This window comes from Leptodactylus fuscus, chromosome 2, assembly GCF_031893055.1.
Source record: "Leptodactylus fuscus isolate aLepFus1 chromosome 2, aLepFus1.hap2, whole genome shotgun sequence".
In the NCBI taxonomy this organism is placed as follows: domain Eukaryota; kingdom Metazoa; phylum Chordata; class Amphibia; order Anura; family Leptodactylidae; genus Leptodactylus; species Leptodactylus fuscus.
This window is the reverse complement of record NC_134266.1, coordinates 222,553,268-222,566,333: the sequence shown is the minus strand read 5'-3', so window position 1 is coordinate 222,566,333 and position 13,066 is coordinate 222,553,268. Positions and strand designations below refer to the sequence as shown.

Below are 13,066 nucleotides of genomic sequence, written 5' to 3'. Positions count from 1 at the left end.
TGGTGCCAAGGAACTTGTTCTTGTCAGTTGTTTGAACTTGTCCCGTTCATGTCCAAATGCCTTTAGCAGGGAAAACTTTTGGAGAAGGAGAATGTTTGGTATCAATGATATATCCTGAGCAGCTGGGTGGTGAGTGCTCCCATTCCACAGGATAAGCCTTAAGTGTGTGACTGACACAGGTTCCCACTCAAGATAGACCTGTGTGCTGTTGTGTATATGTATTTTCTATGTGTTTTTGCTGTGTTCTTATATGCTCTGTTATTGTCACTTATCTGTAACATCAGGGTGGGAAAACCATCCTTAAGGCTGAGGCCCCATGTTGCAGAAATGCAGCTTTTTTGTTGTGTTTTTTTTTAACCTAAATCCAGGAATGGGTTGAACAAAAAGGAGATGTATAAGTACTTTATATACACACGTGGACAAAATTGTTGGTGTCCCTCGTTTAATGAAAGAAAAACCCACAATGGTCACAGAAATAACTTGAATCTGACAAAAGTAATAATAAATAAAAATTCTATGAAAATGAACAAATGAAAGTAGACATTTATTTAAAAAAAAAAAAATTCGGTACTATTCCGTTATCGGGCCAGCAGCAGCGCATTTCAGCACCAGCTTTCGGGACAGCAGTTCAGTTCAGCAGCGGGAATTACAATGACATCCGAGGACTGCTGGCCCGATGCTTGTGCCCAGTAGCCAGTACATCAATGACCCCCCCTCCATCTCCTCCTCCTTCCAGTGCTGCCCCCCAGCTCTCCTTACATCTACCCCGTACCCTCTCCCCGCCACATGACTAAGCCGATGCTGGCCCGATGATAGAGGCCGTGCTTGTGTGTAGTAGGCAGTACATCGATCGATGCCCTCATCCTCCTCTTCCTTCCAGTGCTGCCCCCCAGCTCTTCTTACATCTGCCCCGTACCCTCTCCCTGTAATAGGCCTCACCGTAAATCTTGAGCAATGAATGCTACTAGATAGCCGCCGGACGCTGCAGAAAGTTTGTCCCTCCGGCTCGCTGTAGCTCACCGTTCCTATAGTCGGCGTGTTTCTTGTCAGGGCCTGGATTGAGCCCCGGTGTCTTTCCTTTCGGTCTCGGTACTAGCGCTGAGGTGAGGCCTAGTCGTGTGGCGGGGAGAGGGTACGGGGAAGATGTAAGGAGAGCTGGGGGGCAGCACTGGCAGGAGGAGAAGGATGGGGGAGGGGGGTCATCGATGTACTGGTTACTGGGCACAAGCATCGGGCCAGCAGTCCTCGGATGTCATTGTAATTCCCGCTGCTGAACTGCTGTCCCGAAAGCTGCTGCTGAACTGCGCTGCTGCTGGCCCGATAACGGAATAGTACCAAAAATTCTGTTGAAGCGAAAAGCAAACTCATGAAACAGGCCTGGACAGAAATGATGGATCCTGTAACTTAATATTTTGTTGCACAACCTTTTGGGGTAATCGCTGCAAGCAAATGATACCTGTAATTGTCAGTGAGACTTCTGCACCTCTCAGCAGGTATTTTAGCCCAGTCCTCATGAGAAAACTGCTCCAGTTGTCTCGGAGGTGAAGGGGCCTTTTCCGCACGGCATGTTTCAGCTCCTTCCAAAGATGCTTAATAGGATTTAGGTCAAGGTTTTTAGCTGTGTATTTTCGGTCATTGTCCTGTTGCAAGACCCATCACCTGCAACTGAGACCAAGCTTTCTGACACTGGGCAGCACATTTCTCTCTAGAATCCCTTGATAGTCTTGAGATTTCATTGTACCCTGCATAGATTCAAGGCACCCTATGCCAGATGCCGCAAAGCAGCCCCAGAGCATAACAGAGCCTCCTCCATGTTTCACAGTAGGGGCAGTGTTCTTTACAAGATATGATTTGTTTTTCCGTCTGTGAACATAGAGCTGATGTGTCTTGCCAAAAAGTTTGATTTTTGTCTCATCTGTCCATACGACATTCTCCCAGAAGCTTTGTGGCTTGTCAACATGTAGTTTGGCAAAATCCAATCTTGCTTTTTTGATTTGTTTTCAACAATGGTGTCCTCCTTGGTTGTCTACCATGAAGTCCACTTTGGCTCAAACAACGATGAATGGTGTGATCTGACACTGATGTTCCTTGAGCTTGAAGTTCACCTTTAATATCTTTAGAAGTTTTTCTGGGCTCTTTTGTTACCATTCGTATTATTTGTCTCTTTTATTTGTCATTAATTTTCCTCTTTCGGCCACATCCAGGGAGGTTGGTTAAAGTCCCATGGATCTTAAATTTCTGAATAATATGTGCAGCTGTAGTCACAGGGACATCAAACTGCTTGGAGACGGTCTTCTAACCTTTACCTTTAATATGCTTGTCTATAATTTTCTTTCTAAGTTCCTGAGACTACTCTTTCCTTCGCTTCCTCTGGTTCATGTTGAGTGTGGTGCACACCATGTCACCAAACAGCACCTGGATTATCTGTAGCCCTATATACAGGCCCACTGACTGATTACAAAATTGTTGACACCTGTGATGCTTATTAGTGGACACACTGAGATTTAACATGTCCCTTTAGTCACATTATCTTCAGGGGTACTATCATTTCTGTCCAGGCCTGTGTCATGAGTTTTAGTTAATTAAAAAAAAAAATTCTGTGGAAGCGAAAAGCAGTGTCTGAGTTTCATTTGTTTATTTTCATAGAATTTTTATTTATTACTTTTGTCCGATTCAAGTTATTTCTGTGCCCATTGTGGGTTTTTCTTTCATTCAACGAGGGATACCAACAATTTCGTCCACGTGTCTATCTACCATTCATGTTGTAGCCATTCTTGGCTTTGGCTAAAAAAAAAACGCTACAAAATCTGCACCAAAAAAAAGCTGCGTTTCCGCAACATGGAGCCTTAGCCTAAAAAGTTTTTACTTTGCTTTGTGGCGAGTTTGGTCAGTCTGGTATTCTGATACTATCTGTGCGGAAATGTCATTTCAGACTGCTACTGTGTGAGACGGAGACTCCCTGCTGCCTGAAAAGTCGGTTAACTGGGCCCTATGAGCTACCTTGTAAAGCCATGCATCTGCGGAGTATCTCATTAAGGTCCCTGGGGTAAACTATGACCTGCGAGTTGTGTGCTTCTTTGGTCTGATTCCCACGAGCACCAGAAAAGTGCTGAGCTGGTTGCCCTGTTTATCCCTTGGGTAAGTTGATGTAATGGGCAGTTCTATGTCATCACCTGTCACTGATACAGAAGGAATACTAGTTTTCTGCAAACTGCGAGGGAAACCCAGGGAAAATTCACTTCTTATGGTGGTGTATGATTTGTGGCGCTGAAGCACTGTGCCACAAGATCGGTAGGGGAAGGGAACTCACTGTATAAAGATTACATACAGTAAGTGGGTGGGTATATATACCTGGTAATATATCAACTTGTGTTTATGTCTTCTACATATTTACATATCAGACTGTCATATGTGATGCTTATATAGGATGGGGCAAAAGAGGTATAAATAAAGGTACACAGAATACCAATTAAAAAGCTCATTATCTGTCGTATTGGTTGAATGATCTGACATGTTCATGTCACTTTGATAAATAATGCTGTTTTTTGTTTGTTTTTTTTTGGTTTTTTTCATTTACTTAATTCCAGAAAGCCAGTCTATCATGGGGTTATGTTGTACTCGAAAGACATGGAAGAAGTTTACATCGGGATTGCTTATTGGATACCTTATCACATTCTTCCTTTTCGAATATGCAATAGAAAATGACAGGCAAGAATTGTCAAGCAGGAGATCAAAAAACTTGAAGCCAATGCCAAAACCAGGTAGAAACCTTTTGTTCTTATTGAAGCTAATAAATAGTTATGGATATTTATAGTATATGGGAATGACAGAGATAACTTGGAACAGTGCTCAACTACCTTCTTTAGTCCCATAGACTGTGAATGGCGAAGCAGCAGGCATGCAAAACTGGTGCTCTGCATACAGTAGAGGGACATGGGCTCCCATTTTCATGATGGATGACTGTTACAACAATGGACACTTATCATTTATCCTACCTACAATGTACTCATAATGCCTCCAACCAACAGATGCAACCTATTCCTGTATAGACATTGCCATCTCCCTCTATAATAATACTTTGCATGGTTGCATTCAATACTGAATTTAGTTCCAAGATCTATCTCATCCTACTGGTTGTGATGGACATTTAATGCCTCCAATTCCACTTATCCCACATTAAAGACTTACAGTAAGTTACGCTGCTCACATAGTCCTGTCCTCCACTTTAGCAATACTTTGCATGCAGTATATGGTAATATTTAAGACTGCGTTCTGTTTCAGGGCATGTATTTGGAGGAGAGCCATTCACTCTTCCCTTTTAGTTAGTTTGCTTTCCCCAAGATGGAGAGACTACAAGCAGCAATACAGACAAAGTAGCAGTTACCATGTCTCATTTCCTGACATACATGCTATACACTGTCTACCAATAAGTATTTGGATAGCCATGCAAACGAAGATATCTGCGGTCATAATGTATGTCACGCCTTCCGCCATTAAATAGGAAACAGCATTGGCATTAGTCGCATGCAAGATGCCACGAAGTGCAGAGTTGTCCAATTTTGAGAGAGGAGTAGTTGTGGGGTACCACAGAAATGGTGGATCCTTAAAGAGGACCTTTCATCAGATCGGGCACAGGCAGTTTTATATACTCCTGGAATATACGGCTTTCCCGATCTGTGCCCGGTGTAAAGCGCTATCGGTCCCGGTACTGTAGCGCTTTACAGTCAGAAGGGCGTTTCTGACACTTAGCCAGGGACGCCCTTCTGCCCAGCAGCGCCTATCGCGCTGTACTGTGGAGCGGGGAGGAACTCCCCCCTCCCGCTCCTGATAATACTCGTCTATGGACGAGCTGTGTGAGCAGAGGGAGGGGGAGTTCCTCCCCGCTCACACTCTACAGCGCGATAGGCGCCGCGGGCCAGAAGGGCGTCCCTGACTAAGTGTCAGAAACGCCCTTCTGACACTAAAGCGCTACGGTCCCGGGACCGATAGCGCTTTACACCGGGCACAGATCGGGAAAGCCGATAGTGCGCTGAATTCAGTGCACTGTCAGCTTTCCAGCAGTATATAAAACTGCATGTGCCGATCTGATGAAAGGTCCTCTTTAAGGGACGTAGCAAGCGAACTGAATTACACAAAATCGACAGTGGCCTATGCGATTACGAAGTGGAAGTTGAACAGTGATTGTCGGAATGTGCCCCGAGTCGGCAGACTTCCAAAACTGGGAGATAGAGACCGGCAGGTGCTGGCTAGAGAAACCACACCCGTCCGATGGCTCACATACACCAAGAGTAACATCAGGCATCCGGAGTATTGTGTCGCTCAATACCATCCGTAAGGAAGCATCTGCTGGGATCTACCAACTATTGAATAGGAATAAATGGTGTTTTTCTATTCTACCACAGATGTCCAAATACTTATTGGTAGACCGTGTATGTCCATCATAAATGTAATGTGAACAGGGTCTTAACTATATATTATTGACTGTTTAGTTAGCAATACCTTTGCGTACCTGACTTATTGTAGTTTTCTGCTATAAACCATCAGATGTAATTTATTTTCTCTGTATTTGAATTTGCAGATAACAGTAGTATAAGCCAAAATCTGGAACACAAAGTCCGAGTGCTATGCTGGATCATGACCTCACCAAGTAACTTGAACGCTAAAGCACGTCATTTAAAATATTCGTGGACACGTCACTGCAATGTAACTTTGTTCATGAGCTCCATTACTAATGATGAGTTTCCTACAATTGGACTGGGCACTAGAGAAGGCAGAAGTCAGCTCTATTGGAAGACCATTAGAGCTTTCCAGTACCTACATGAGCATTACTTGGATCAAGCGGACTGGTTCTTAAAAGCAGATGATGATACCTATGTAGTGCTGGAGAACCTGCGGCTTATGCTTTCTAATTATACATCTGATCAGCCGATTTATTTTGGTAAACGCTTCAAGCTATTTGTTAAGCAGGGCTACATGAGCGGCGGAGCAGGCTATGTACTGAGTAAAGAGTCTCTACGACGATTCGTGGAAGGATTTCGTGCAGGTAACTGCACTCACAGGTCTGCGGTAGAAGACCTAGAACTTGGACACTGTATGGAGACAATGGGAGTTGTGCCTGGTGACACTAGAGATGAAAAAGAAAGGGAGACTTTCCATCCATATCCTCCAGATTTTCACTTAACAAGTAAATTTTCAGAAGAGTATATAGATTATTGCTTCTATCCTGCTGTTGAGGTAAGAAAGTGAATGTTGTAAGCATAATGCAAGACTCAGCCCAGATTGTCTTTCCCTTATAAAAATAGAAGCCATGTGATATTGACAGCAGGAGATACAGAATTTTCTTATCTGTACTGACCTTTAAACCATAGCCTGGGTGTCATCAGAAGTTAAACACTAGATATACATAGACAGTTCAATGACTTCTTAGGCTTGATTCACATCTGTGCATGGGTTTCCGTTTGGTGGATCTGCTTGGGGATCACCGAACGGAAACCTAATCCACCTATAAAAGCGGTTACCTCAGGAAACCCGGGGGCCCCATAGACTATAATGAGGACCGTGTGGTTTCTGTTCAGTTTCAACTCGAAATCCACTTCCTTTTCCTTATTTATAACCACCCTCCCCCTTTTTTGCGACTGCCAGGAAAAATCCTCTCCCTGCTTCTCACCATAAAATGGATGGGTGGGCTCTTGTATAAATCAGGGACACGGAGAATTGTAAAAAAATTCTAAGACCATTAATATTTGGTGCAGTGCTTGTACACCACCTTATTAGCTCAATTTGCACCAGATTTCATTAGTAAATTTGCCCTTTGCAGGTCAGTGGATTGGACAGCATTTCCAATGTGACAGGTCCCCTTTAAGTCTTTCACTTTAGTGATTCATTACTGTTTGGCAGGGTTTCTGTAATGTACGATGTATCTTGATGGATGAAACTAGCATAACTTTTTGTTCTTTTCCACTCACCCATTAGTAGAACGTATATGATAAGATGATTCTTATACACATATACACTGCACATATGTACTTTGATGAAGTGATACTAATCCTATTGTTTTCTTGTGTTCATCAGGGATCCCAATGTTGCTCAGACCTGGCTATATCCTTCCATTATGTTAATGCAGAACTAATGCACACGTTGGAATATTTTACCTATCATCTGAGACCATATGGATACCAGTATAGGTATCAGCCACAATTGTCAATGTTTGCCAACAGAAAAATCCGACAAATTACAAGTAAATCTAATATAAATGTATCATCTACTGTACACCAAGTTTGGACTGAAGTTCAGAATTCTTCAAAGCTTCCGACTCTGCTCTAGCTAATAGGGTTAACAACGGCGATGTTTTTAAAGTCACAGCTCAGTATTTTTGTGTGATGATTTTTATGAGGATTATCAACCTGCAGGCGGGATATGCTCTTCTTATGACTGACATTATAAACTAGACTGCTCGTCTGCCTACGGTTTAACTCTTATCGTTCAGGAATCACGACTTATTCATTGAATATGACTGCACTATGACATACACTCTTCTGGCCATAATGTAGGCTTTAACGTCTGCTACATCTTGGGGCTACCATTCTGTATATTTATAGATGCATTTGTGCAAATATGGGTTTGTGAATACAACTCAGCAAGTTTAGAACACTTTTCTGGACCAAGTGCTGAGAACTTTTAAGGCTCAGACCCCATGTTACGGAAACACAGCATTTTTATTTTGTTGCAGATTTTACTGTGTTTTTTTAAGCCAAATTAAGCCTGTTCCCATCTGTGTTCGGTAATCCGTTCAGGGAGTCTGCATGGGGTCCCCCAAACGGACTACTGAGCGCATTGATAAGCAGTATGCAGTGAAAGAACATGGAGCCCAAAGACTATAATGGGGTCCGTGTGCTTTCAGCACAGGCTCCACACAAGTTATGTGGACAGTAAAGTAGATCATGAAGCACTTTTCTGTCCGCATGTTCCATGTGGACACTGCACGAAAAGTATACGGACCATTACAGTCAATGAGATTCGTGAGCTCTCATAAGTTCACCTCTTTTGTCAATGCGTTCAGTAGTCCGTTAGGGGGGTTCCGCATGCAGACTCTCCAAACAGATTACCAAATGCAGATGTAAACCAGGCCTAAGGAGTGGATTAAACAGAAGGGAACTGTCAATGAGCTTCTTATATATTACAATGTGACAAAGAAATAAACATATCAAACAATAGGAGTGAGGGCCCTGCTTGCAAGAGCTTACAATCTATGTACTATCACAGTGCCTATGTATTTTGCTGCTTGAAATAAAAGGAGTCACAGCCAGAAGAGAGAAATAGACTGAACGTTCTGTAAGTGCCAGGTGAATGAATAACTTAATAAGAAGATAACTAGTATCACTGCAGGTGGTGATGCGTACACTGAGTGGCCAAAAGTCATGGGAAGGTACTGGATGTGCTATTAATAGCGGTTCGTCCCTCCGCGAGCCCTGATAACTGCCCTGATAACAAGATGACAAGGCATGGACTCCACGAGGTGTTGGAAGAGTTCTGGAAGGTTATTGATCCACGCAGTCTTCACTGCAGCTCACAATTGCGCCTGTGTAGTTGGTGCTGGGTCCATGGAGCGGACACTGCTATCCACAGCATCCCATAAAAGCTCTATGGGGTTTAGGTCAGGCGAGCCAATCGAGGGTCTTGAGGTTACTGGTGTATTCATTAAGCCAGTCCCGTGCCACCATCGAGTGATGACATGTTGCATTGTCCTAGTGGTACACAGCATCCCAATCAGGGAACTCCAACAGCAGAAAGGGGTGCAGATGGTCTGTTATAAGTTGCACGTATCGAGCACCGGTCATTGATCCCTGCACCCGGACAATGGGGCCCAATTACGACTATGTGAACATGGCCCAGACCATGATGGAGCCACCTCCCGCTTGGACACGTCCCTCTTGGCATGCAGGATCCATGGCTTCATGGAGCATACGCTACACTCTCACACGCCCATTGGCTCTGTACAACTGGATCCGTGATTCATCTGACCATGCCACATGCTACCACTGTTCCATGGTCCAATGACGATGGTCGCAGGCCCACGCCAGTCTTCGAGCTCTGTGTTGCAGCATCAGCAAAGGGGACAAGGGTTAGGCATTGACTGTTGAAGCCTATGCGGTACAGTTCTTGGTGTACAGTCCTGGTGGAAATGGCGTCCTGGCACATTCAAATCGGTGACTATTTGACCCACAGTAGACCATCGAAAGCCCCATACGACTCTGCAAATGTGAAGTCCCTTCATCGAACACTTGTGGTCGACCTGTGCGCCGGTTTACGCGGCTGCCAACGTTGTCTCTGCGATATTGCAGGTCCAGCTGAGACACTGTTGACCTCGTAAACCCAAATTCCTGGGTAATCTCCAAAATGCTATGCCCCATGCGTCTTGCACCAATTATCATCCCACGTTCAACGTCACTTAACTCGTGACATGCTGGCATGTTCACGAGACACCTGTCTGCATCAGACTGCTCAGATATCCTGGCGACACTAGCGCCATAGGCCGCATCGCGGCACACTGTTTGAGTGTCGTATCCAACACAATCGGCACTGGGACACGTCTTCCCGTGACTTTTGGCCACTGAGTGTACAACAAAGAGGGAATATATTATCTCACTGGCTGCTAGAAAGAGGACCAACTATGCATAATATTGCACACTGCTTAGTGTAGTCATATGTAAGGTTTCCTTTGGCAGGTACTCTTTTAGCGGGGCTACCTATACCGTAGATACAGACATTTGTGCCTATAGGTAAACCTAGCCTTGCTCTTTCACAAAACTCTGAATATCTTTTATGATATTAAAAATATTTATTTTAAATTGTAAATTTTACTGTAATAATGATTATACTTTTGTAATGGTCACTGTGTCACCAGTGTAAATTATCAATAAAATTCATTTTTTTACAAGGCAAACCTATATCTACCTATTATATTGTTTCTGTGCAATATTTTTTTGTGTACTGGTATCTAGAGCTGGGCGAACCTATTTGTTCCAAGCCAGGTTCAACCAAAATATTCCAAATTATTAGATTTTTTAATGAAAATGGTTAAATGGCAAATCTTCTCAGATGAACTAAAATGCCCACAGCCACATGTGGAAGACACGCGTGACACTGAGACGCTCTGTTACTTGACAGTGCTGTTGTCATTTATAATATATAAGGTGCTAGGGGCAGGAACTCGAGGCATTTCAGTGATGGTGGAAGTAGGGAATGGATTCATCACTGTATTGATCCAAAGAAATTGCTCCATTTTCCTAAGTGGTACACCGCATGTAGTGCAGCAAAGCTTCCAATACAACTGGAGAATCTTAGGAGTAGGAGAGTTAGAACAAAGTTTAGTCAGATTTAACCAATTTCATTCATATTAGTGATAGAAATCATAGATTGAGAGGAAGAATATGTGTTGTTTGGGCTAGTCTCCTCCAGTGAGAAATCATATTTTAACATTTTTGGGGGGCAATAATTCTTTTTCATTAAATACATACAAACTGTTTATTTTTTCTGCTCATCCAATAAACGAATGAATGCAACCTTCTAATGTGAAGTTAATCTCCATTTAAGGTTTTTGTTTGTTTGTTTGTTTTGTTTTTCTTCTCACCCAATAAATAGTCTGAAAAATCTGTTTCTTAAAGGGGGTTTTAAAACATAAAAAAAAAACTTTAGGCAAAATAGGGCATATCAATACAAAACACTTCCTAACATATATCCCATTTAAAATTCAGCACTATCTTCTTTATTTTCAGGTCATTGACCACAGCTGTAATGTATTGCTTACAAACTCTCTTGTCCATGTCCATATCCCCTCAGTTGTTTTTGAATGAGCCCGCTTTTATGCATATGCCAATTAGCCTCCAGCGAGCACCCAGAAGTCTCAGCGAGCACTGTCTGCTATATGTGTGAGAGTAGGGAGGATGATGCTGATGACTCATCTCCCTGCTCTCACACACACAGCAGTGAAAGCTCACTGAGACTTCTGGGTGCTCACTGGAGGCTAATTGGCATATGAATAAAAGCGGGCTCATTCAAAAACAACAGAGGGGATTAACATACAAAAGGTATGTGTGGAATAGCCTTTCTAAAGGCTATGCAAGTATGTGTTTAGTTAAAAATGAGTTTTCCCAATGATCGTCCCTTTAAGCATATCACCAAAATAGATACAGATTCAGCCATGATAAGTAGAAATAATATTTAATTAATTTACTGTTTAGCCAAAGGTACACGAAGGTACAATGTAAAACTTCTCAAACTAATGTCCTAAATGCAGGTCTAAAATGTTAAACAAATTTTTATTTGCTGCTGGATTTTGTGACATAAATGTTAAAGATTCTTTATTAAAAGATTTTGGCTCTGTAAAATACAGAGAAGTATTTTCCAGATTCGGGGGTGAAATCCGCCCTTAAATCCACGGCAAATCCTCTATTTGAACACAGCTGAACCCTCTCAGTGGTGACAGTCTTTTGTCTGGATCTGTTTTCAATGGCTATGACCACGAATGCAGGGAGTTTCCATGGTGTGACACTTGTCAGAAACTGTTTTTGTAGCAGGGTTATCTTCTCAAGTATGTAGTCAGGGCGGTAGCTATAGGAGGTGTACAGGAGCAGTCACCATTGGGACCTGGATCAGATTTGACACTGGGGCCCAGAAGCTTATGCCTTTACATGTAGTGTCTGTGTTTGAGAACCTGTTCACAATAAGGGTCCATTCGCACGGAGAAAACCTGCACTCATTTTGGCAAAATACATGTGTAAAGAATACACGTGTAAAAAAATGTCATTGAAGTCAATGGGAGTCTTATTTTTACACGTGTATTCTGTACACGTGTATTTTGCCAAAATGAGCGCGGGTTTACTCCATGTGAATGGACCCTAAGAACATTAAGGCTGAATTCCAAAACCATGGATATAATATGGTACATTTTTAAGTACTTATCTTTGCAAAAATGTTTAATAGGGTTATCCTACAAGGGGAGAATGGGGGGACCTTTTTCCCACTCCAGGCCGGGGCCCCACATGGTGGAAACCTCTGCAAATTCGCCTGTGCAAAGTGCTGCAAGAAGAACCGCAATGCGTTGCCACAGTAGCTTTTCCTGCAATGCGTTTTTGGACACCACATGGGGCCTTAGTCTTACATTCAGCCTGACCACAGCTAGACTAAATATGGGTATGACTGGTGGTGGATGTAAACCCAATCACTTCAATGTGAGTGCCAGAGACAGCTAAAGTAAAGCACTTGGCTGTCTCCCATTGTAGTGAATGGGGGGCGCTGCTCACCACCAGCAACATTGTTTTCTTGTTTTAGTTAATTAATTCTACGTAAACCTTCTTTCACAATTTTCTAACAAATTAGTAAAAACACGTGGAATGATGAGTTTTATAATGCATGTATTTCATAATGAAATTAAAGGATTTTATCAGAAAATTTCAGGTTTGGTACCACTACTATTCAGATGGAATATACGAACTTGCTCCATGTAGAGACTCAGAAGGACATGGGAATGTGACCCCTCCTTATATACTTTCACACATTACACTAGTTTACTCCTAATTTGCAATATTCCTATACTGTCATAGATTATATTTCCATGGAAATTAAACTGTCTCCACGGGAAAACATCCTGCACAGGCTTAGAACTAAAGTCCATTATTATTCGGTCTGCCATATAGAAATCTAATCTTATTTTTTTTTAATGCTTTTAAGCAATTCCCCTTAAACCTAGAAAAAAAAACTCCATCTAAGAAAGTGCAATAAACAGTTTGACACTTTATTTTATAAATCTTATATTACATCATTTGTATTTGCAAAATAAACCTGGCAATAAAACACATACACAACATTTTAGTAGTTTTGTTTCTGTTCACTTCATGGAGATTTGGGGTAGGAAACTGGAAATTCAATCTCCTGAAAAGTCAAAACTGCCTGATAACTTTTCACTAAAGGAATAGAGTATATCTGTCTGCAGAATATTACTATTCACATAACCTCAATGGAAACCAAGTAAGAACGTGTTATTCCTATGTATGAACACTAACAGGGG

At 42.3% G+C, this 13,066-nt stretch overlaps 1 protein-coding gene across 1 annotated transcript; it reads left to right on the top strand.

Annotated features, from left to right (window-relative positions):
* Positions 1 to 2,988: 2,988 nt before the first annotated feature.
* LOC142193857 (glycoprotein-N-acetylgalactosamine 3-beta-galactosyltransferase 1-like) lies at positions 2,989 to 7,574 on the top strand. Its single transcript, XM_075262870.1, has 4 exons — positions 2,989 to 3,138; positions 3,588 to 3,761; positions 5,579 to 6,234; positions 7,072 to 7,574. Exons 2-4 carry the CDS (start codon positions 3,602 to 3,604, stop codon positions 7,321 to 7,323), a joined length of 1,068 nt encoding a protein of 355 aa, XP_075118971.1. The 5' UTR covers positions 2,989 to 3,138; positions 3,588 to 3,601; the 3' UTR covers positions 7,324 to 7,574.
* The last annotated feature ends 5,492 nt before the right edge of the window (positions 7,575 to 13,066 follow it).

Bases quoted from the DNA above. Each gene is read 5' to 3' on its own strand.
- LOC142193857 (XM_075262870.1), top strand. From the start codon at position 3,602: ATGGGGTTATGTTGTACTCGAAAGACATGGAAGAAGTTTACATCGGGA. The intron at 3,762-5,578 runs GTAGAAACCTTT...TTGAATTTGCAG, and splicing joins GAAGCCAATGCCAAAACCAG to ATAACAGTAGTATAAGCCAA. The intron at 6,235-7,071 runs GTAAGAAAGTGA...TGTGTTCATCAG, and splicing joins GCTTCTATCCTGCTGTTGAG to GGATCCCAATGTTGCTCAGA.